Source organism: Anabas testudineus, chromosome 10, assembly GCF_900324465.2.
Source record: "Anabas testudineus chromosome 10, fAnaTes1.2, whole genome shotgun sequence".
Taxonomy (NCBI): Eukaryota; Metazoa; Chordata; class Actinopteri; order Anabantiformes; family Anabantidae; genus Anabas; species Anabas testudineus.
The window spans coordinates 23291387-23317003 of NC_046619.1; the positions used below are offsets into that span (position 1 = coordinate 23291387).

Sequence of the window (25617 nt, forward strand, 5' to 3'; positions counted from 1 at the left end):
TGAACAATACTCGATAGTATTGCTCCTCTGAAGAAGCTAGTGAATCAGAGGAAGCTAGCTCCATGGTACAGTTCACAAATCTTTAGCTTAAAGAAGAGATCACGTAAGCTGGAAAGGAGGTGGCATTCCACAAATTTAGATGAATCTTGCCTGGAAAGATAGTTTAATAATATATTTTAAAAAGCCCTCCGTAAAGCTAGAACCTCATATTACTCCTCATCGATAGAGGCAAATAAGAACAAACCCAGGTTTCTTTTCAGCACTGTAGCCAGGCTGACAAAGAGTCATAGCTCTGTAGAGCCTAGCATCTCCTTAACTCAGTAGAAGTGACTTAATGAATTTCTTTACAAATAAAATCATAACTATTAGAGAAAAAAAATCTGATCCTCCCTGCAAACGGCATGGATGGTCTCGTACGTACATCTCTAGATTCATCTGTAAGACCACAGTCGTACTTAGACTGCTTCTTCCTCGTAGATCATTCTGAATGAATTTCAATAATTAATTAATCTAAATGTAGCATAGATCAGAATGGGCCAGTTCCAGTTCAAAAGATCTACAGTTTCAGCTCTGGGAGGATTTGGATTATGATTTGAAACACACACAGAAACAGAAGTAGAGTAGTGCATATAGGTGAATGTATTAATATTTACAATATTTACAAAAGCAATCAACTCCAACCAAATAATCAGTCCATAGGCTTATGGACTGAGTATTTGGCAGAACTGCCAGGGCAGAAGTCCATGGCACTGAGACTGGAAAAGCCTCAGGAGGAAATGCTAGGTGATTGGGAGAGCAGGCAACAGCGCCTCCTACCGCACTGACAGATGTGTGGCTGTCAGTTCTCCTGGTCTGGTTCTTCAGGCCCGAGGCCTAGTGGTAGCTTGCCATCTTATGGAACCCATAAGAGAAAATAAACCAGAGGAAAGGGTAGGAAAGATTCCTGGACAAGGATAAGAAGCCTGGCTTGTACAAAACAGGACCAACTATTAGTACTATTATTCAGTATACACATTCTATCAATATTATCAATAAATTCAGTTCTACATGTACATGATTTAAGGTTTAAATTATTGTCACAATAGACATAATTATTCAAACATACAATTGTCCAACCAGACAATTCTAAACAATCAATTCAAATCAAATCAACAATTAATCCATTATATTATAGTGTTACATAACTTAATACATATATGCAAGTGATTGGGGAGTGAAGCTAGTGCCCACGCTAAGCAAACAAAAACCCTAACCAAATCATACAAAAAGTTATGACGGTTGGAAGCCTACCTGCAGCAGCTCCAAACTTTCTTACTCCACGCACTAACAGTGAAGCGCCGCCATGTTTAAATAGCTGGTTCTTGCGAGATTTCAGACATAAAATGGGCTGAAAAATGCAGCGGCAGGGTTACATAAACCATCAACATGTTTCTTAGACCCCATCCTGACTAGACTCCTCAAAGCTGTCTTGCAGTTGACTAGCACGTTCCTATTAGATCAGCTCAATCTATCCTTACAAATAGGCTACGTACCACAGGCTTTTAAGGTTATTGTAGTCAAACCCCTACTCAAAAAGCCTACTCTGGACTCAGGGGTTTTAGCAAATTATAGACCAATATACAATCTGCCCTTTATCTCTACAATTCTTGAAAAGGTAGTTTCTAAACAATTATGTGACCACCTGCGCAGTAATAACTTGTATAAAGATTTCCAGTCAGGATTTAGAGTAGAGTATCATAGCACAGAAACAGCACTGGTAAAGGTCACTAATGATCTTCTACTAGCATCAGACAATGGACTACTCTCTATACTCGTCTTGTCAGATCTTAGTGCTGCATTCGACACTATAGATCACAACACTTTATTACACAGACTGGAACATGTCATTGGGAATCATATCTATCAGATAGATTTCAGTTTGTACATGTTAATGATGAATCTTCCATGCACAGCAAAGTTAACTACGGAGTTCCACAGGGTTCTGTGCTTGGACCAATACTTTTCACTCCATATATGACCCCCTTAGGCAATATTATTAGGAAACACAAATTTCCATTGCTATGCAGATGATACCCAGCTATACTTATTTATGAAACCAGGAGAAACTAATCAATTAATCAAACTTCAAGCTGCTTAAAAAGACATAAAGGCCTGGATGTCCTCCAATTTCCTTCTCCTAAATCCAGACAAGACAGAGGTTATTTTGTTTGGGCCTAAAAATCTCAGGGACACTATGTCTAATCATGTTCTCACCCTTAATGACTTAGTACTGGCCTCAAGTAATACTGTAAGAAATCTCAGAGTTATCTTTGATCAGGATATCTCCTTCACTTCATACATCAAAGAAATCTCTAGAACTGCCTTTTTTCACCTGGGAAACATTAAAGTTAAAATTAGGAGCATCCTGTCCCAAAGTGATGCTGAAAAACTAGTCCATGCATTTGTTACTTCCAGACTGGACTATTGTAATTCATTATTAATAGTTTAACTCATTAAAAAGCCTCCAGTTAATCCAAAATGCTGCAGCCAGAGTTCTGACTGGAATTAGCAAGAGAGATCATATTTCTCCTAAGTTAGCTTCTCTCCATTGGCTCCCTGTTAAATCCAGAATTGAATTCAAAATGCAGGTTTACTTGTTTCCAGATGTAGAATGGGAGGCAGAGCCTTTAGCTACCAAGCCCCTCTCCTGTGGAACCAGCTCCCAGTTCAGGTTCTGGAGGCAGACACCCTCTCTACATTTAAGACTAGACCTTTTTTTACAAAGCTTAAAGTTGGAGATGGATAAGGTGACTCTGAACCATCTCTTAGTTCTGCTGCTATAGGTTAGTCTGCTGGGGGACCTCTACTGATACACTGAGCTCCTCTCCTCTCTCCTTTCTCCTCTCCCCATTCAAATGCCACCATTTCATGTCATTAACTTTGTGTCTCCTCTCTCCTGTAGTTGTATTTCCTCCTCTCTGTCTCCCTCTCTCTGTTCTCCTCTGCAGGTATCCTCGGCCTAGAGCTGTATATCTCCAGAGTCCAGTTACTGGTCCAGTTACTGGTCCAGTTACTGGTCCTACCAACCTGTCAAGTGTTTTTGCTGCTTGTTGTTGTTTTTGTAGCCTGTTCTTTCCTCTCTCCTCTTTCCATGAGCCTGGTTCTGCTGGAGGTTTTTATCTCTAAAGGGAGTTTTTCCTCTCCACTGTTGCCTAAAGCTTGCTCAAATAGGATTGTTGGGTCTTTCTATATAATTCTGTTTACAGTTAAATTTATACAGTGTCTTACACTGTAAAGAGCCTTGAGATGACTTCTGTTGTGATTTGTCACTATACAAATAAAATAAAATAAAATAGAATAGAATTGAATTCAATTAATAAAGAATTTTCTGATTATTATTATCTTTTGCAAAATATGACAAAGTCGAGTAAAAGTAGAAATAAAAAGTAAATAAAATGTTTTTGTCTTTTAATTATGTTATGCAGAAGATATAGAACTAGTCAAACCATCTTCATCCCAGCAGCTCAGTTTCACTGGCAGTTTCCCAAAAAACACTCTTATTCTTGACCATGGTTCTTCCACTGAAGAGAAGAATTCAACCAATAGAACTGATGAAGTCTTTTCTAAAACCCAGGTTCAGATGTAAATATTCTGAAACTACATTAGTTAATGATGGTTCAATACGGTAACAAGGTTCATTGTTCTCTGGTTTCACTGAACACTGAGTTAAATACTAAATTAACTCATTTACTCAATTAACTTTTTCATAACTTTTATTTTTGAAACTTGATTTTCTACAACATGAAGGATGGAGGCACAAGTCCAAACTGGGTCCCTGTGAGTCTCTGAGCAGTGGACCAGTCTCACTGAAGTCCACCTCTGAAATGGTTTTATCAGAAGACCAAACAAGAGGGACCGAAACCTGGAACCTGATCTGAATCTGACGCCTTGTGGGGGAGGTGGAGGGTGGAGGCTGTGGGTGGAGGTTAGTCTGGATCTGAGAGGAAGTTTGTGTCAGATTCAGTTCAACTTCAGTCTGAACAACAACAGAGAGAGAGAGAGAGAGAGAGATGCTGGTCCATTCTCTGCTGCTGTTGATCATCCTCAGCTGCTGCTCTGCTCACGGTCAGAAAACTGCTCGAACTGCTTGTTAACTAATGTTTAATTAATGTTTAATCAGCCGTTAATAATGTGCTTAAATCTGATTGTTCAAAACCAATGATCAATGTGATCAACTTTATACACAGCAACAATGAAACAAAACTAAAAGTAGTTTTTGGTCTAATTATTTAGATATTAAAGCCTCGTTAATGGTCAATTATCTTTATTCACATGTGAAGGAAAAAACTAAACATGAATAAACAAGGAATAAATGCTGTGTAATTAAAATAAATAAGCTGTTGACAAACTAATTTATAAAGTAATGTTATGTAATATAAAACCATCAGTAACATCTATAAACATCTTCACACAGATGAATAATCTTTAACTTAAACAATAATTTAAGATTAAATGTTTAATAACATTTAATCTGTGTCTAAACTCAAACTTTATCAGATTTTTACCAAACAACATTTTCTTCTCAGTTTGAACCGTCATCAAAACAAGTAAGAACGTGTTAACCTGTATTAAAAACACATGAATCTGGATTCAAACACATGAATCTGGATTCAAACATGTAATTTCAGATTATAAACCATATTGTGGACTACACTGAGCATTAGACCTGTATTAAACTTTAAATGCAGAACAACAGCAGAGCACAAAATAACATGTAATTATTCACTAATGGACTCAGGTCAAAGGTTCTGCTGGTTGTGAGAGCGTTTGGGGGCTGAAAACTGAAGTCCTTGTTTGGTACAAAATAGTACTACTATAGACATAATGTACATGTAAAAGTACTACGCACATAACGTACATGTGAATGTACTACGGACATAATGTACTATATACATAATATACAGGTGGAAGTACCATGGACAAGAAAAACACAATAACACATTTAGAGAAAACACTACAGCCTGGTAGTTATTTGCAGTACTACAGTACACAGGAGTCCTGTTGTACATTATTGTGCTGTGTTACTGTAAAAGGCGCCTGTGAGGGACTGGTCCACATGTGGTTCTCGGGGAGAACTTTTTGCAGTCCAGAGGTCCTGGAGACCAGAACAAGTCAAACTGACGTCTTCAAAAAGTCCGTGTGACAAATTTCCCCAACAAGACTTGATGTTGAAAAAGTCCACAGCTGTGTGAAGGACAGAAATAGGATGAGAGAGAGGAGAAGTGACACCTGCACTGAGTCACCGGGGCCCAGAAGGTGTCAGAGACTTCTTTAGTCCGTTTATCTTACCACAGAGTCTTTGTTTGACTTGTTTGGATCCAGCCTCAGTGTGATGCAGGTTTCTAAACCCTGATGGTGACTTGGCGAAGTCCAGGTCAGAATCCAGGTACCGTCAGCTGACATGTGTGAGACCACGTGTTAGTGAGTCTGGTTGCACTGAGATTCTGTCTCACTTAAAGAGTTATAGAGTCCAGATTCAGATCAGAGACCATCTGCCGACTATGTGGGTTGAGGAGGACCAGGACCATGGGAGTGTTTTTATCTGAGGCAGCAGAAGTACACAGCAGAAACAATACTAACATACTTAGTACAAGTACTTGTCTCCAAATTTACTCCACTACCAGTAGAAGTACTTGTAGTGCAAAACAATCAATAGTGCAAGAATAAAGTATTTGAATTAAACAAATACAAATACTACTACAAATACTACAAATACTAAAATACTAGCAGATGGTGGTGGAGGGCATGTAAACATGTCACCGTGGTAACCAGTTCCTCCACCACTCCCACAGAAGAAGAAGTCAGACGAGGAAGTGGGATGAGACACCCCCAACCCACACACACACACACCCAACCCCCCCTAAACCCACTGAAACACTGTGTGTGTGTGTGTGTGTGTGTGTTTGTGTGTGTGTGCGTCACTGTGTGTGTGTGTGTGTTTCTGTGTGTGTCTGGGTGTGTGTATGTGTGTGTGTGTGTGTGTGTCACTGCGTGTGTGTGTTTGGGTGTGTGTGTGCTCTCTCCCTCTTGTAGAAAATGTGTTTCCTGACTCTCTAAGGTTTCATCACAGAACACCCCCCCCCCCCCCCCCCGCCCCCCCCCAACTGCATGACTTTCTCAAAAACCAAAACCCTGATGTGTTTCTGGAAAAACCTCAAGTGCCTGTTTTATCCGAAATAACTTTCAGACCTGATCAATAACCAAACTAAGAATCACTCAAGAACCGGTTTCTGCCGTTGTTCAGTTTTACTGATGAAACTCGATGTGGACTAACGGGTCCACGTCTCCGGTCTCAAACAGATTATTTATCACTTATTTGTTATTGATGATAAAACTCACCAACTTTGCATGAACAGTGAAAGTTTCTGTTCCTGAAAAGAGAAATGTGCAGAAACAAAGTTTCACCCTCCGAAACTAGTTTTAAATCAAACCTTAATGTATGAATAATGTATGTAATGAAATGTGTGGATTCACATTTCAAATTATTTCATTTTTTCTGATTGTGATCCACAAACAATGAACAATGAAACTGTTGATGTTTGAAATTGTTTCAATTTCTAGTTGATTCAAACACCACAAAGTCATAATTATAAATAATCATAATGATAATGATAGAAACAGTCAGAACCAGAACAGACAGGAATCTGTGGATCCTGAAGCAGGGGGTTCAGAATCCGCTTTTGTAAAAACATGCAGAAATTACCGGACTTTATCCTGCGGCCCCCCATATGAAGTCCACGTAATGTCTGTGTGAGTCCAGGTGTGAACACAGCAGGTGTTGGGTAGAGTATTTACAGTGGATGAGAGATCACGTGACTTGTTCTGTAAACAAAACACAGCTGATTCCTCCTGTTTGCTCCACAGAGCTTTCAGAAGCGGATCAGTCTGTTCAGTTGTGGTTCTGAAATCCGGATAAACTGACACAGTTTCACAATTTGTTTATGATTAATTTTTTTAAAAGGTCAGATTGACAAACTCCGAGTTTCCCAGCATGCTTTTCTTCATGTACTGCTGATTATAAAGATTTTAACCAGATGAACACTGGTTCCTGCTGTAGCAGCTCCTCCTCTTCATGTTGGACATAGATACTAAAGTCACTTCATTAGAAGAGACAAGGTCCAAAGTCCTTGTTCTGTAGAAAGATGTATTGTTGTGTCTAAAGCAAGAACAAGGCTTTAGCAGCCTGAGTTCATCGAATCAGGTCTAGATCGTAGTTAAAGTGTTTTAGTATCAAATTACTGCTTATTATTGAGTTGAAAGAAACTAATGATACAAAAGTTTAGTTTAACAATGTTGCAGCTGTGGAAGAGACCCACTAACTGAATTCACTGAGTCTGGAACCTGATGTTGTCTTTAGATAAACTTGTACAGAAGAACGACTGTGGACTTTGGAGCAATCACTTATAGAGCAATCTTTTTTTAGAGGGATTTTAATGGTTACAGCTCTGCTCTGCACAGAAAGTGATTACATGTGAGTCTGCAAGATTGTGGGACATGAGAGTCGGGTGTTTCAGTAAGTAGAATGAGGATCAGGTGTGGGTCCGGGAGGTCCACATTTAGTTAAAGAAGAGAAATCTAAGTCTTCACCTTCAAAGTCTGATCCACAACAAGAGTTTTGATGCTTAGCAGCTGGAAACAGTTATAGAAGAGTTTGTGAAGTGTCTGGACTCCACCAGTCAACTCTCATACAGAACATCCGTTGATCTCGTCCCCAGGACTAGTTGACCACACAAGATCACACCAAGTGCAGGTGTGTCATAGTCCAGGAGATCCCAGGAACCTCAGACTAATGTCGGCAAAATTGAAGGTCTCTCTGACAGTGGATAACATCAGCCTTCATGAGTCACCATCAGGAAAACTGAACAACAGTGGTGTTGATGTCAAACCTGCAGGAAGCTGCGGCTCTCCAAACAGAACATTAGTGCCCGACTACAGGTGGATCAGGGACACGTGGAAAAACCAGAAGCTGCTGGGAGAAAATTCTGTGGACTCATGAGACGAAAGTATAACTTTTAGTCTTGAATAAGAAGCTGTTCTGTTTAGTGACGACCAAACTCTACATCCAGTATAAGAACCTGATCCATCTGTGAAACATGGTGGCGGCAGCGTAATGGTCTGGACAAGGACAACTTTTCACTGATGGAGCTGTAAATTCTGAGTTGTTGTAACAACTTCTACAGGAAAATGTCAAAGTGTCAAATCTGTGAACTGCAGCCCTGCAGGAAGTGGATCCTGCAGCAAAACAATGATTCTAAACACACAAGTGTTTTTTTACCAAAGAAAGATTGAAACAGAGAATAATGTATAATGTTTAGGAAGTTACATTTCTGACCCAAATCCTACAGAAACACTGATCTGTAGGAGTCTGAACTAAAATCTCTGCAAGACGATGAGCAGGGCTGACGAACACTTAGAAGGGTACACAGGGGTCACAGCTGGTACTGATGGGTTCACATACTTTTTCCACACAGATACAGTGCCTTTTTAGTTTTCACCCCCTTGGATGTTTAATCCTTTTAGTGACTGAAATCAGTGTTTGCATTAACATTCACCCCCTTTAAAATGACTGACCTAATCCAACAGAGGTCCAGATATGTGGTGCTAGGAGTTCCACAATTAGTGAAATGGAGATCACCTGAGTGCAGTGAATGCATCTCAAGTGATTGTAGTATAAAGACACTTGTCTCTGGAAGGTCCAGTCACTGGTTATTCAGTATTCCTGGCTACCATTACAACATGAACTCAGCAACTCAGAGAACAGGTCACTGAAAAGTATAAGTCAGGGGATGGATACAAAAACAATTCCAAGGCACTGAACATCCTCTGGAGTTAAGTAAAATCCATCATCAAGAAATGGCACATGTCCTCACATACCAGTCTCAACAACTGTTGACCGGGTTCTTCAGCAGTCAAAGCTTTATGGGAGAGTGGCGGAGAAAGACACTGTTGAAGAAAACTCATGTTAAATCACAACTTGAGTTCACCAGTATGCATGTGAAAGACTCCATGGTCCAGTGGAAGAGGGTTCTTTGGTCTGATGAGACCAAAATGGTGCTTTTTGTCCATCAGTCTAGATGCTATGTTTGGCACACACCAAACACTACACATCACCACAAACACACCATCCCCACTGTTAAACACGGTGGTGGCAGCATCATGCTGTGGGGATGCTTCTTGGCAGCCGGCCCTGGAAGGCTTGTTAAAGTAGAGGGTAAGATGAATGCCGCAAATCCTGGAGGACACTATTACTCAGTCTGCAAGACAACTACGGCTTGGGAGAAGACAATGACCCAAAGCATACAGCGCAAGCTACACAGAAATGGTTTACCGACAAGGTGAATATTCTGGAATGGCCGAGTTGTGGATGGACTTGAAAAGGGTTGTTTCACACCCGATTCCCACGTAACCTGACAGAGCTTGATCAGTTTTGCAAAGAAAAATGGCAAAAATTCCAGTGTCCAGATGTACAAGCCTAATTAAGACCTATTCACACAGACTCCATGCTGTGATTGCAGCCCAAGCTGCATCTACTAAATACTGACCTGAAAGGGGTGAATATTAATGCCAACACTGATTTCACCTTACATATTTTATTTAGTTGACATTACTTTGTAAAAAACAGTTTTCACTTAATGAGGTATTTTTCTTTTTTGTCAGAGTCACCAACCTTTATTGACCATGACTGATTTAATGTCAATAAAAGGATGAAATATCTGAGGGGGTTAAGACTTGTTATAGGCACTGTATTTAAGATTGAGTCATGTTCCACTATAGTTAACTGAATGGGTTTTATGTTTTTTATCTCACATATTTCAATTAAATGTAATAACATTTGAATTGTACAGCACTAATTTACAACAAACGTCATCTCAAGGCACAGTACAGTGTTTAAGTGTTATAACCTTACAAAATATAACTGTATACAGAATTATATAGAAAACCCAATAGCCCCACTAAGCAGCACCAGGAGACAGTGGAGAGAAAAAACCCTTACACTCAAACACTGTAGAAACCTCCAGCAGAATCAGGCTCAGGTTGGGTGGCCATCTGCATCGGCAAGTTGTGGTGAGTGGAAAGAGGAGAGAGAAAAGAACAGCAGGCTATAAAAAAAACAACAAGCAACAAAAACATTGGGCAGATTGGTAGGACCAGTAATTGGACTCTGGAGACATACCGCTACAAGGAAGAGGAGAGTCTGCCTCCTACAAGGCTCTGCCTCCCACTCTACATCTGGAAACTCTAGGAATCACAAGTAGACCTGCAGTCCGAGAGCAGAGAGTTCTGCAGAGGAAATATGGAACTATGAGGTCTTTAAGATAAGATGGAGCCTGTTTATTAAGTGCTTTATATGTGAGGAGAAGTGTTTTAAACTCTATTACATTAACCCTACTATTCTGGACTTTACAAGGAGCCAATTGAGAGAAGCTAATGTAGAAAAAATATATTCTCTCCTCAGAACTCTGGTTGCAGAGTTTGGAAACTAGTAGTGAATTACTGTAGTCCAGTCTGGAAGTAACACATGCATGGACTAATTTTTCAGCATCATCTTGGTACAGGATGCTCCTAATATTATCAATATTCCTCAGGTGAAAAAGGCAGTTCTAGAAATTTCATTAAAGCTAAAAGGGTAAAAAGGGTCAGTTTCAGTCTGTGGTTCCTGATCCACTGTGCAATACTGGGGCCTCTTACATGTGCCCAGGGGCCCGCTGTCACTGAATCTGAACAGGAAGAACTTTGTCCAACAGCAGCAGATGGATGCTGCACAACTGCTGACCACACACACACACACTGGTTTCACTTCTTGTTTTGTGTCAGAACAGAAACGCTCTGATTGTGAAACTCTGTGACGTGAATCTTCAACGGTCACATGAAAGCTGCCATCAAATCTGTGTGATTATTGATCAGTGCAGTGATCATTCGAACTCCTGAACATCAGCTGACAGTGTGAAGATATGGTGACATGTTGAATCTGTGTAAAGAGGTGATTTTTGCGTAAGCATTGTTTTGATGGGATTTTTCTACCCTGCAGGATTAAAAGGTGTCCGGCGTCACACAACATGATACTTAACAGTATAGTTTAACCAGATTTTGGGTCTATTGGCATTTTTATCCTAAGTTAAAACCAGAATGCTGAGGTCAGTGAACACATTAAGGAAAAACAAGGTTTTGTCTCTTTCAGCACCCTACAGGACATAAATCATATTTACTACATACAGTACACTACTCCAAAAGCATAGGAACGCTGAGGACAGTTCCTTTATTGTTGCTGTAGACTGAAAACATTTGGGTTTGACATCAAAAGAGGAATATGAGATGAAAGAATAACATTTCAGCCTTTATTTCCAGGTGTTTACATCTGGATCCCATACACAACTTAGAAGACAACACCTTTTGTTTGAATCAACCCTTTTTTCATGTGAACAAAATTACTGGAACGTGTGCCTAACAGGTGTGTTTTGTTGCCAAGGTGTGTCTATTGGTGAAAAACAAGCAATTGTGAATCTGAACGAAGATGGACAAACACTGGCCATAGCCAGTACTGGACCTTTAGGAGGACTTTTATTCTGAAAATCACAGAAACACGAATCCTGTACGTGTAAAACTGAAGTTTTGACTTCAGTCGTCTTCACTGCAGGTAATCACCATGACAACCCGCCCGCTGCCATGACAATGGGCGCTGCTCAGTCTCCTGACCAATCAGAAGGTGACCCCGGCAGTTCAAGCTCCACCGCCAAACTACTACACCTGGACCTAGTGCAGGATCAGAAGCAGGATGCTTTGTGGAGGGAGAAGATCCTGGATCTGTTGATGCAGCTGGTTCTGGTCCAGAAAGAGGTCTCCAAAAACCAGCTCCAGGTGGTCCAACTGCTAAGCATGCTGGAAGCTCAGGTGGGTTCACTTCAGGATAATCTAAGGTTTATTTTAGTTTAGCTTAGCTTAGCTTAGCTTAGCTTAGTTTAGGTTACTTGATGTTTAGTTTAGTTTAACTTAACTTTAACTTAACTTAACTTAACTTAACTTAACTTAACTTAACTTAGTTTAACTTAACTTAGTTTAACTTAACTTAGTTTAACTTAATTGTTTGTTTAGTTTAGGTTAGATTAATATTATTTACATTTTATGTGTAAGTTTTGTTTCATATTAATTTCAGTTTAGATCTTCGCTTTTGTCTTAGCTTTATATGGTAAATGAGAAAATGAAAGCATCCACCCCTCACACTGTATACTTTAGGTTGACTTGTCTTGTTTTCTCTGTCATGTGTTACTGTGCTGCTACACAAATAATTGCCCCAATAAACTTGTTGATTGAGTCTGATTAAAAAGACATCTGTTTATTACCTCATTCAGTCTGACCCAGTTTAATTAATCTCACCTGTTTCCATAGGGTTCCCAGCAGATCCAAGATTTGCAGAACATGGCTCGTCACCAGAGTCTGCTGGTGGAAAACCACCAGGCCTTACTGCTGCAGACGTCCCACATCGCCACCCAACTGCAGGAACTCGCCAAGAAACCTGCTACTGCCAGCCAATGAGATCCTCTGTTTTTAATGACAGTCTTCTCAACCAGTCAATATGGTGTATCCTCGCTTACTCAGCCAGTGATTTAGATTTTATTCCAGCTAATGAGACCATCAGTTATTAACCAGTTAAACACTTACATACCTGCTGTCAGTCAGTGAATCAGTGAGGATGATTCACTTTATCAGTTTTCTAATAGATTTACAACGTTGTAAACTGTTTTGATTATCTATAATCTGGAAATAGTTTCTAAAACCAATTCCTTTACCAAACCCGCTATAGAGGTAAACAGATATGAGCAATCAAACTGTTACCAGGAAACAGAAAATCTTCTTTAATGTTGTAATTCACTGTGAATTAATCTGTGTTTGTATCTGCAGCTTCCTTCCCTCTGATTACAAATAAAGTCATGTTGTATCATCCACCTGATTTTAGTGTTTCTGTATTAGACAGAATTGTATTGTACTATGGCGTTACTGTGTATCACTGTGGTATTACTACTTAGTAATACCATGGTGTTCTCTTTATCCAACAGACTAAAGTGACAATACATAATAATGACAGTAGTTCCTCAGGGTCCTGTTCTTGGCTGTTTACAGTTTCAATTTGCAAAACATCAGTTTATTTTTTGCGTAAACCTCTCTTGTGTTGGCTCGCAGACACTAACTTGTCCATCTCCTTATACAATTAACATATGATACCTGTGGGTTTCAAGTCACAGCTAATACCCACCCATACAGGCGTTAATCGAACAGTAGAAAGACCTAAAATATTCTGGATTTGTAGTGCTATTGTCATGTTTTCGGCCTGGCCCCGGCCGGCCTTGGTTTTCCTCTCTTGCTCTCTCTCTGGACTCCGCCCACCAGCCACTTCTCTCCCTCTGCTCCCAGCAATCAGCTGCACATTGGACTCACCTGTGTCCCCATCAGGCTACAAAAACTCTCCTCATTCCTTTTCCCCCTGTCAGATCGTCGTCATGTCTCAACCTGTTCCTAGCCTGTTCCTAGCCTGTTCCTAACCTGTTCCTAGCCTGTTCCTAGCCTTCATTCCTAGCCTTCATTCCCAGCCTTCATTCCCAGCCTTCATTCCCAGCCTTCATTCCCAGCCTTCATTCCCCAACCTGTTTCCAGCCTGTGTTCCCTGCTTGTTACTGAACCTGCCTGCTCCTGCTCATCCTCCTCAGCCCTGTCTGCTTCCCCCCTGGATTCTCTGGACTTGGTTCCCCCCTCTGAACTTTGGAAATTGTTACCTGTTTTTCAGTGAGTGTTTTCCTGCCATTGAGCAGTGGTTTTGATTTGTTCTTTGGTTTCTTGTTTTGTTACTTTGTCCTCTGCCATGTTGGTAGTTTTACGTTGTCACTTTGTCTTCGCATTTTCCTGTCTGGTTTTTGTAGTGTCGGTTGACACCCCTCTTAGTTCTCTGTTTTTGTAGTGTTACCTTTTATAAATCCTGTTTTAAGTTCATTCCTGCCTCGTTCCCCCTCCTAATTTGTGACAGCAATAAGAAAAACAGCACTTCCAGAATTTTTCAAATAAAGGGCTATGACATTACTTAAAGGCCAAATAAGATACTATTATCTATTATAACTAGTATCGTCAAGTTTGTGTCTGAAAGCGTTAAACTAAAAAGTCTCATCATCATCATAAATCATCATGAGGTTTGGATAAACAATCTGTTGAGAAAATACAAATTCATCAATAAAATAATGCTTAAACTTTACTGTATGAGTAGCAACTAATATAAAAACAGTGCTAAAGAGGGACTCAAGGGACTCTTGTATTCGTATATTATGAGTATTTCTAATACTCTAAATATATTTTCCTGATTATCATTTCCTGATTATACTGAACATCTGGATACTTTCTCCATGGCAACATGCTAATAATTAATTTCTTCATGAACACCAGTCATCCTAATAAGATCATTTGCTAAATAAAATCTCTTCTGATCTTATCTCTTTCTTCATAGTTTAGGTCAATTACATGTCCTGATAAATAGAAGTCCAGTATTCACCATCTTTACCCTCTTTCAGTTTTTTGATACCACCACGTCCTGACATTGCCTAATATTCATTACATGTTGGTGAAATCAAGTGTTGCTGTACAGTTTGTCATGTTACTGTTCCCTGTTTTCAGGTGATCCAGGTCCCACATTGATCCGTCTGAACTCTAACTTCCTGCCAAACCAAACGGAGGTGGTTCTGACTGCTGGCTCCCCCTTTTCCCTCGGTTGTTATGGTAACAATTCAGTCCACTGGTACAGCACAGCGTTTCGACTGCTGTTCCAGGATAAATTGTTGAACCCAATCAAGGTCGTGAATTCACACCCCAGGCACACTGGGACGTACCGCTGCAAGTACATCAACGAGAGCCTGGGACACTTACACACATGGATCCATCTGTATGTCAGAGGTAAGACCAAATTGAATAACTCTACACTCTCAGTCCACAAACCGGCTCAGGATTTTGTACTTCTTTCAGTCTTTGTTTGATCTGTTTCCTGTCACTAGAGGAAAAAACAACTGTACATTATTACGGGTAAATGTTCATAACTAACTGACATCAATTATGTTTTTTTTTTTTTTCTTCATCTTAATACAGTAATTAGATTACATGCAGTCTCAATTTTGAACTAACACTGACTCCAGGCTCCCATAATCCCCCTTGCTCAGATTCATCAGACTCCCTCAGTGTGTTCGTTACTCCGCGCAGTTTCCCTCAACTCAAAGAAGGTGAGGACTTCCTGTTCAGGTGTCTTGTGACCGACCCATCTGTCAAAAACCTCACCTTCCAATCAGAAGGTAGCAATAGGGAAAGAGGTCAGAGATTGCCTCCCGGCATGAATGTGACCTTTGACCCCCGAAGAGGAGCTCTGATCCGTAACCTGCAGAGGTCATTCAATGGACAGTATGTCTGCTCAGGTTGGAAGGGTGGGAGACAGTTCAAATCCACACCTGTGGACCTGCTAGTGGTCCCAAGTAAGTATAACTGTCTGTCTGCACAGCTGTCTTTCTGTATACTTGTCTGTTTACCTGTCTGTACACTTGTACACCTTTTTTGTCTGTCTACCTGTATTCAGGGCAGCATCACCCTCCCTCAATGTCTGTCAGTCAGGAAGAATTCATTTGTATGCAAGGGGAAAGGTTTGAGGTCACCTGTCTGACCAGTAATCCTTCTCACTTCTACAACCTGACCTGGACTCACCCGAACATAAAGGTGAGAGCAGAGAGGTCACCTGTGTGTCTCTACGATCTTTACAAACCTTTCATCTTGATGTTCTGTGGTTGGTTGGGTTGTTTCAGACCCTGGACGTGAGCACCAGCTTTGGCTTTAGCAGCAACCGGCTGTACATCAACAAGACTCTGACTGTTTCTGCAGTCACGCTGAAACATAGCGGAACCTACACCTGTACAGCTGTGAACGAGGCTGGAGCTGCTACGGCAACCACACAACTCACAGTTCTGGGTACAAAGATTGTGTTTAAACAAAAACAGCAAAATATATTCAGTTTAACAGAATAAATGTTAGTGACATTATAACCCAGTCTAATCCTACTGTAGATTAACATCATTATAATGCTCAGACTTTCTTCCTCTTCCTCATCAGATGGTCCCTACCTGAGAATGGATCTGCAGCCAACACATTATAACATCAGTAACCCCGGCACCATAGAGGTGGATGGGAATGTGTTTCCCATAACTAACAGCATGCCACTGGAGATAGAAGCTAACTTCAGCAGTGGTTTACTGGAAATAAACGGGGAACTTATTTCTAACATTAACAGCAGTAGAATGGATGTGATTAAATTCAGTGGTGCCAACATTAGTGGTAGTAGCAGAGTGGAGGTGTACGAAGGTCGAGATGTGATGCTGACATTTGTGATTGAGGCGTATCCTCCAATCAGGAGCCAGAGCTGGACAACACCAGCACATGTCAGGAACTACAACAACACAGTGTACCAGGAGACCTACACCGCTAACAGCTACAGGTTAGCATGCTATGCCTAATGGCTACCGTGGTCACAGGTAAATGCTACAATTATCAGATCTTTACTGCAAATCAGAAAAAATCTGTTGCAAGAAGAAGAATAACTCGGTTTATTGACCTTGCTATAGTGGGTATGGTGATTTTACTTTCACTACCTCAGAGATTCAGAGAAAGGAGAACTAGAGTTAAGTGGTGAACCATCAAGGTCAAAGGAACCTTCCTCATAATCAACAGGATAATAAGACATTACACAGGTGTTTTCAGTTGACTTGCAAAGTAAAGCTGTAATAGTAGTTAGCAGTTATCTTTATCAGCTAAGTCAGACTGTTGGATTCTGTATTTGGTTCACGTAGAGAAAACAAAGTCATCCTTTATGTTTGGTCTTGTTAGTGTAAGAATGTCTTGTCTTTAAGGTGTTATATTTATTGTTAGTGTTTAGGGGATAGGGCCTACTGCTGGTATTAAAGGTGCATTTGATGTTCCAGGTCAGAGGGGAGCCTGTTGCTGCGACGGGTCTATCAGGAGGATCGAGGTCGATACTCATTCAATTTCTCAAACTTGTTCTTCAGTGGTTCACAGAGCATCGACCTCAGAATCTACCGTAGGAAACTGTTCTACATCTTCAGCTTTGTCATCATCATGTACTTTTCTATGATTTATCTGCATGGTGTTTGTCCCTCAATCAGTTTAATCCTCTGTGTAAAACTCATTAATAAAACACATTTATTCAGGTTCTCCGAGTGCTGCCATCACCCTGAAGAACGATACTCTGACCTGCAGCAGCTCTGGATATCCACCACCAACAATCCTGTTCTACACCTGTCCCGGCGTTCAGGACACGTATGTATCAACTGATCCACGTTCATCAGTGCCACCCACAGGCTCCAAGGTTCATGTAAAAAGAAATCTGCACAATCTTTAAAATATCCGAGAGCTTAATTAGAGCAGAAGACAAATAAGATTCACACTGAACTTTAGGGACAAGGACCTGAATGAGAACATGAACAAGTACGATCATTCTCAAAACTACTACAAACCTTTAATATCAGTCACAATTTATGAATCTGAACAGAACAGAACAGCTCAACTGGTTGGGGTGGCCACAGTATGTGTACTTGAATATATATGTTATATGAAATGCATGAAAACTTGTGTTCTGTATACAGGTACACAGTAAACGCTGCAATGCTAACCCTTCTTTAGCTGCACTTACATTAATCTTTACATAATGTTTTAGGCACAGTAAATAAAATGAGAAACAGAATAAAATGTGCAAAAGAAAAATTTTAACTCACACACTTGACCTTCGCTGCAGCTGTGCAAATGTCTTCACCTATGAGGTGCCACCAGCCTCAGAGGAAGAGAATGAGGAGGAGAGGACTCGCCAGCTTCCCTCACCTGGTGATGATGTCACTGTGGAGTGTGTTGCCTACAATCAGTTTGGAGAGTCACGTGACGTCTTTAATCCCAGTAAGTGTGAAAAAACGCTGCTGTGGAAAAAAACATGGATTGTTCAATGTAGAGCTGAATAACTTACACACAGCTTACTTTTAGTTGAGTATTTATTTTATTTATTTTCTTGTGACCGTTATTTCAGCTTTGACTCAAACACCTCTGGCGTTCTTAACTCCTGCTCTGATTGGTGCCCTGAGTGCTGCTGCCGTCCTCCTCATGCTGCTGTTGGTCGTGTTTTACAAGTGGAGACAGGTTCTTTTACTGAGCAAAATATATTTATTTCATGACTGAGTTTAATTAACTGGGAAAAGAATATGATGGCATACTTTATTGATCTGCCTGGGGAAATTGCTGCAGTAGATAATGGTGCTACTATAGCTAGGAGGAACCAGGAGCTCTATACAAATACAAAAACCTCAACATGAAAATACGAAACACAGAATAAGAAGTACTGACCAGTAATGCACAACCACAACTGATTTATCTGTAAAAACTGTTTTTGAGTTTGAGCTGTGGAACTGACAAGTTCCACGTTTGAAACATGGGCCCCATGCAACGAACACATTAGTTCTTAACAGTCACAAGGGAGTGACTCAACAGAATTTAGTGTGATGAGGTAAGAATGAAAGTCATGGCTGGTCCAGGAACCAGAAAACAGGACACAAAACAGACACATTTAATACGTTTGAAAAATTTATGGAATCAACATGTACAGATCCGGCTTTACATCATCATCATCATCATCGCTCCGGAGTTAAGCAAGATCATCTGTAATGTGTGTGAACATGCTGTGTTAAACCAGTTATTGTAAACTATAAAACACTACCTGCTCTTTTTTATTCCCTGTGACATATTAACTGTATGAAACAGCTAAGTTCAGTCACCACTGCACAATAAACATTTACCGTGTTGTCCATCATTGTTGTCCATCATGTCTCTGTTCTTCTTGTCTCAGAAACCCAAATATGAAATTCGTTGGAAGATCATTGAGAGCACCAATGGAAACAACTACACCTTTGTTGACCCCACCCAACTACCGTACAACCACAAGTGGGAATTTCCCAGAGACAAACTTTGCCTTGGTACGAAGCTGTCGGGTTTAAAACCAAGAGCTGCAATGATGATGTTCAGTTCAGCTTTTTGACCTTCTGGTATTCTTTTACTCCCATACAACAGTGGTTTATTACTGTGTTGCTACTTGTAACACAAATCATTTAATTACGAGATCAGAGATTTTCTGACTGATTATTCTTACCTTGCTGCAAAGATCTGATTTTGTTTCTGTAACGTGGCAATAAAAAAACAGGTGTTTTCTGGGTTCTTGACATTTGACCTTTCTGGGTATCAGGTGCTGTTTTAGGTTCAGGAGCGTTTGGGAAGGTTGTCGAGGCAACAGCGTATGGTCTGGGAACTGACAACAACATCACCAGAGTAGCCGTCAAGATGCTGAAACGTGAGTCCACGAACCTTCATCCTCATCATCCTTACACATTCGACGTGTTACTGCAGTGATCACATCCTATGATTTGTTGCTGGATAGCGAGCGCTCACTCGGAGGAACGTGAAGCTCTGATGTCAGAGCTGAAGATCCTCAGCCATCTTGGTTACCATGACAACATCGTGAACCTGCTGGGAGCCTGCACTCGAGGAGGTGAGGCCAATTTATATTAAATATCAGTGTCAACAGTCCAACATCAGATGTGGATTCATCTACACAGTTTTTTCTTTTTTTAAATCTACAGCTTATTGATATTCTTTTAGATTTGTATCTACAGGAGGAAACAAAAGCCCTGAGAGACATCTTGGTTGGGTTGTTTTCATCCAGAACTTTAAATCTAAATTAAAACTGCAGCTGTGTCCAATCTTTACACTGTATCCTAATCATTGTACTGCTCTAGTACACAAAAGTCTGTCCTTTAGTGACCAAACCTGATTATTCTGATATCAGCTGTTTGACCTCTGACCTTTGACACCACCCAGGCCCAATGTTGATGATCACGGAGTACTGTAGCCATGGCGACTTGCTTAACTTCCTGCGGTCTCATGCTCAGGACTTCGTGGCGTCCATTTTGAGTGTGGATGAAGTGGAGGAGGAGGCGTTCTACAAGAACATGTCTCCCCAGCAGGCCAGGCTGCGGAGGTGACAATGATTCTACTAGAAAACTGTCCTGACAGATGTATTCAGTGTTTAGATTTTTATCTCAGGTAAAGACAGGTAGAGTACAGACATCAGCTCATCAGTAACATCCAGTCATGTGTGTTGCAGTGACAGCGGGATCTCATGCTGCTCCGACTATCAGGAGATGCAGCCTGTCCTGAGTCCAGGACAAACACACCAGGGTAAAAACCTCATCTGAGCACACTAGTCTTATCTGCAGTTCGGTCTCTGTGAGGTCAGAGCTGTCTAACTCTCTGTCTGTCTCTCAGGTGTGGTGACAGGTAGTCTGTCTGTCTACGACCTCATGAGGTTCTCCTACGATGTGGCTCAGGGTCTTGACTTCCTGTCCAGCAGGAATGTAAGAAAACAAAAGTTCAGCTCAGTGTTGATTATAATCTGCAGAAAAACCTCCCACCTGCCTTTATGTCTCACTTGTCTTTATGTCTCTCACCCGTCTCTCACCTGTCTGCCTCCCACCTGCCTTTATGTCTCTCACCCTTCTTCCTCCCACCTGCCTTTATGTCTCTCACCCGTCTTCCTCCCACCTGCCTTTATGTCTCTCACTCGTCTGCCTCCCACCTGCCTTTGTCTCTCACCCGTCTTCCTCCCACCTGCCTTTATGTTTCTCACCAGTCTTCCTCCCACCTGCCTTTATGTCTCTCACCCGTCTTCCTCCCACCTGCCTTTATGTCTCTCACCCGTCTGCCTCCCACCTGCCTTTGTCTCTCACCCGTCTTCCTCCCACCTGCCTTTATGTCTCTCACCCGTCTGCCTCCCACCTGCCTTTATGTCTCTCACCCGTCTGCCTCCCACCTGCCTTTATGTCTCTCACCCGTCTGCCTCCCACCTGCCTTTATGTCTCTCACCCGTCTGCCTGTCTCAGTGTATCCACAGAGACGTGGCAGCCAGGAATGTGCTGCTGACCGATCACCGCGTAGCAAAGATCTGTGACTTTGGTTTGGCTCGAGACATTCGTAATGACGACAGCTACATTGTTCAGGGAAACGTGAGTTTCAACTTCACTCACCTGTACGACACTGTGCTATGTTTACTGTTTGCCTTTTTATTTTGAAACTTTCTGTGTTCTATTTTGAAAGGCCCGTCTGCCAGTGAAGTGGATGGCTCCAGAAAGCATCTTTCAGTGCGTTTACACTGTACAGAGCGACGTCTGGTCTTATGGAGTCTTACTGTGGGAGATCTTCTCTCTGGGTAACCACGGCAACGGTCAACTTCCAATCACATTAGAGCTCTGATGTAGACCAGATTATTGATGTTGGACATTCCATTATGGGCACCTGGTGGAAAACATTTCAGGTTTATTACGTCTGCTTGGTTTGTGAAGAGTCTCTACTGACTAAAGTGAACGTGAGGCTCAGTGGCTGTCACTATGGAGATGCCCCCATCCAATCAGTCTGACATAAATTTAGTTCTAAACTAAACCTCAAATGGTTGGGTTGGGGGGGAGATCCTCCCTCAAGTGGAGGAGTTTAAGTATCTTGGGGTCTTGTTCACGAGTGAGGGAAATAGGGAGCGTGAGATTGACAGACGGATTGGTGCATCGGCAGCAGTAATGCGGTCGGTGTACCGGTCCGTCGTGGTGAAAAAGGAGCTGAGCCGAAAGGCAAAGCTCTCGATTTACCGGTCAGTCTACGTTCCTACCCTCACCTATGGTCATGAGCTTTGGGTCATGACCGAAAGGACCAGGTCGCGGATACAAGCGGCCGAAATGAGTTTCCTCCGCAGAGTGGCTGGGCGCACCCTTAGAGATAGGGTGAGGAGCTCAGTCACCCGGGAGGAGCTCGGAGTAGAGCCGCTGCTCCTCTGCATCGAGAGGGGCCAGTTGAGGTGGCTTGGGCATCTGTTTCGGATGCCCCCGGGACGCCTCGTAGGGGAGGTTTTCCGGTCCTGTCCCACCGGGAGGAGGCCCTGGGGAAGACCCAGGACACGTTGGAGGGACTATGTCTCTCGGCTGGCCTGGGAACGCCTCGGTGTCCCCCCGGAAGAGCTGGAGGAGGTGTCTAGGGAGAGGGAAGTCTGGGCATCTCTGCTAAAGCTGCTCCCCCTGCGACCCGGCCCCGGATAAGCGGAAGAAAATGGATGGATGGATGGACTAAACCTCAAACTAATAATTTATACCACCGAGTGGATGTTTGTGACAGCATTGCAGTCTGGGATTAGTAGCTGATGTGTCTCTGTGTGTTTACGTGTCCAGGTAAAAGTCCATATCCAAATGTTGCCGTGGATACCAACTTCTATAAGATGATCAAAGTTGGGCGCCACATGTCTCAGCCAGACTTTGCTCCAGCAGAGATGTGAGTAGAGCATCAGCTTCATGTCACGGTTGATAAAGTTATTTTGAAACTAACACACCTGTCCTCTCAGGTATCAGCTGATGACTCTTTGCTGGTGTCTGGAACCCACAGACAGACCAACCTTTAGGATGATTGGTCAGCTCATCAGCAGGCTCCTCCCCTCCAATATTGACACATCACCACGTCACAGCCGCCAGGTGAGTGAGGACCTCGCAGTTTCTATGCCCTCAGCTGTGTCTGATAGGTTTTAACCGTTGTTCGTCTTCTTCCTGTCTCTTAAGTTGACGTACAACAACATCAATGAGTGCAGAGAAGAAGAAGAGGAGGAGACGCTGAAGAGAAGAGAAGAAGAAGGTAATTAATGTAGGTGATGTCAGCAGCTCTGAGGATTTTATTTGCCTGTAAACCTGACTCCATTTCCTGTCCCGATCCTCTCAGAGCACCTGGAAGATGATGGTAATAAAAAGAAAGAGCCAGTGATGAAAAACATCTACCAGCTGTCCTGATAGTCCAGTTAAAATCATGAGACTGATGAGGTGAAGACTCCATTGGATCCAACAGGATCTGATCTTGTCACATCAGAAGAGATTTGTAAAAACCTAAAACACCTTTATCAAATTTTCTTCTGACTTTTGTTGAATCTGTCGAGCTTCACAAGGGGAACAGATGTGTGAAGTGGGGTCTCATTCACACCGATCAGCAGCTTTTGGAATCTGTGTGTAAACAGAGTTACATATAAAGCCTCAGAACCAGTACTCAGTATCTCATTTACTTCAGTAAGCATCATGTTAGTAAAGTGAAAGTACAGAAGTAAAAGGTTAGATAAAAATGGTAAAAGTCAGTGAATCAGTTAATCTGATGTAATTGAATCAGAACTAGTGATAGATTCATGTGTTTACATTTAAATTTAGTCATTTAGCAGATGCTTTTATCCAAAGCGACTTACAAGTGAGGAACAAGGCAAACAAACAAAATCTAAGTCAAGAAGAAACAACATCAAAGCAAAGTGCTATCAAAAAAGTGTTTGTTTCAAGAGATGTGAGAATGAAAGGGTAGAAAAGTTTTTTGTTTTTATGTTTTTTTTAAGTGCGAAGGAGCACTTTAATGAAGCAGCTTATTTTAACCCCTGACACACTGTGTTGATTAGAATTATTATTAGAATTTGAGTTGGGTAAATGTACTTGGTTACTTTCCACCAGTGAAAGGTGACTGTAAATCTGTTTACACTCCATTTATACAAAATCACATTAGAAATACTGCACGGTTCACAGTTACTACAGGTACCTCTGGAAAGTGTGCACTGCTTTGTGACGTATGATTAAATAAAGACTCTTCACCATCAGACACAGCATCAGACTAAAACAAATGTACACATTAATGGTAGTGTAAATAAAGTACTTTCCTCTAGTAGATTCAGTGAAATCAGTGTAAACAGGAACATGTGGACAGATTTCATTTTTTCATTGTTCACTGTGTCACAACAGCCACACACACCTCTGCACACGCTCCGTTATGATCAACGTCACGTCGCAGCAGCTCGTTGAAGTTAAAACACGGTTTAAAATCATTGAGATCGTTTGAGTAATTTGATAAATTCAAAACCTGTTCTTAAATATTTTTGGCAGAAAGGTTTTTAAAATGACCAGATATCATTTCTGAGTGACAATAAACGTTTTTTTTTTTACAAACCACAAACCAATTTTTTATTAATAACTGGAAATGATTATTGATCAGCTATGTTCAATAAAAACTCTTAGTAAAAAAAAAAAAAAAACTAAGCAGAACAGGTTTCACGACGCACAACAAAAATTTCAAATGTACAAAATTTCAACTCAGCATTTTGTTCCTCATTAGAAAGTTGTATATATGTTGTTGAAGATTCAAATCATGTGTAAGTTTTGTGATTAAAACTCTTATTTTGTGTCATTAACAAATTCTCCACAGGAATAAGGCAAAATTTCAGATTAAAGGTCTAGAAGTAAACTGAGAGTTTGGTGCTTCATCTTTATTCATTATTATTCATTTATTATCTTTATTCAGTAAACTGTCAGAACTCTGACTGCTACACAGTTTCAACTTGTTTTCAATTGTCTCTAATCTGAAAAATGTTATGTCACTGATGTATATCATTTCACGTTTTGTACTTTTGTAAAATTAAATTCAGACTAAAAATTGAGAATTTTATTATTATTATTGTTATTTGTCCAGTAAAAAAAACAGTTGACAACAATGTTCTTATTGGTTTATTATTGCAGCTGGATCAGTTCTGTCTGCTGATCACTTTATTTTCTGTCAGCTCTGATCTGATCCCTGATGGAGTTGTAGCTGGTGGAGCTGTGTCTGATGGAGATGTGGGTGGTGGAGCTGTGGCTGATGGAGCTCTAGGTGGTAGAGCTATGGCTGATGGAGCTGTAGGTGGTGAAGCTGTGGGTGGTGGAGCTGTGGGTGGGGGAGCTGTGGGTGGGGGAGCTATAGATGGTGGAGGTGTGGCTGATAGAGCTGTGGGTGGTGGAGCTGTAGGTGGTGGAGCTATGGCTGATGAAGCTGTAGGTGGTGAAGCTGTGGGTGGTGGAGCTGTGGCTGGAGGAGCTGTAAGTGGGGGAGCTGTGGGTGGGGAAGCTATAGATGATGGAACTGGGGCTGATAGAGCTGTGGGTGGAGCTGTAGCTGATGAAGCTGTATGTGGTAGAGCTGTACATGGTGGAGCTGTAGGTGGTGGAGCTGCACGTGGTGGAGTTGTAGGTGGTGGAGCTGTAGGTGGCGGAATCCCATTTCTGCACTTAGTAAAGTGGTTAATGATCTTTTGATAAATATGAATTCTAACTAAACATTTCTTCTTCTCTTAATGGACCTCAGTGCAGCTTTTTTACACCATAAATCATTTTATACTCCGACCTCGACTTGAAAATAAATTTGGTGTCTCTGGATTCGATCTTATGTGGCTAAAATCCTACTTATCGGAAGTAGGATTATCGGAAAGAACACAATTTGTTTCTTACAACACCACCACCAACATCTACCAATGTGAAATATGGAGTACCACAGGGATCGTTTCTTGGCCCTCTCCTTTTTTCAAAATATAAGGAATGGAATTAATTTCCACTGTTATGTGAATGCGCTCTACGTCCCTGTGAAGGCTGATGACCTCCC

At 41.4% G+C, this 25617-nt stretch overlaps 1 protein-coding gene across 1 annotated transcript; it reads left to right on the top strand.

The window, feature by feature from the left end:
- The first annotated feature begins 4047 nt into the window (after positions 1-4047).
- On the top strand, positions 4048-24295 carry csf1rb (colony stimulating factor 1 receptor, b). The gene is made up of 22 exons (XM_026358527.1): positions 4048-4104; positions 14692-14967; positions 15228-15533; positions 15635-15771; positions 15858-16020; positions 16162-16543; positions 17028-17143; positions 17274-17382; positions 17858-18012; positions 18140-18249; positions 18953-19079; positions 19346-19450; positions 19538-19648; positions 19978-20137; positions 20264-20337; positions 20425-20513; positions 21039-21161; positions 21253-21364; positions 22368-22467; positions 22538-22664; positions 22749-22821; positions 22906-24295. The coding sequence occupies exons 1-22, from the start codon at positions 4050-4052 to the stop codon at positions 22971-22973; spliced, it is 3078 nt and encodes a 1025-aa protein (XP_026214312.1). The 5' UTR covers positions 4048-4049; the 3' UTR covers positions 22974-24295.
- The last annotated feature ends 1322 nt before the right edge of the window (positions 24296-25617 follow it).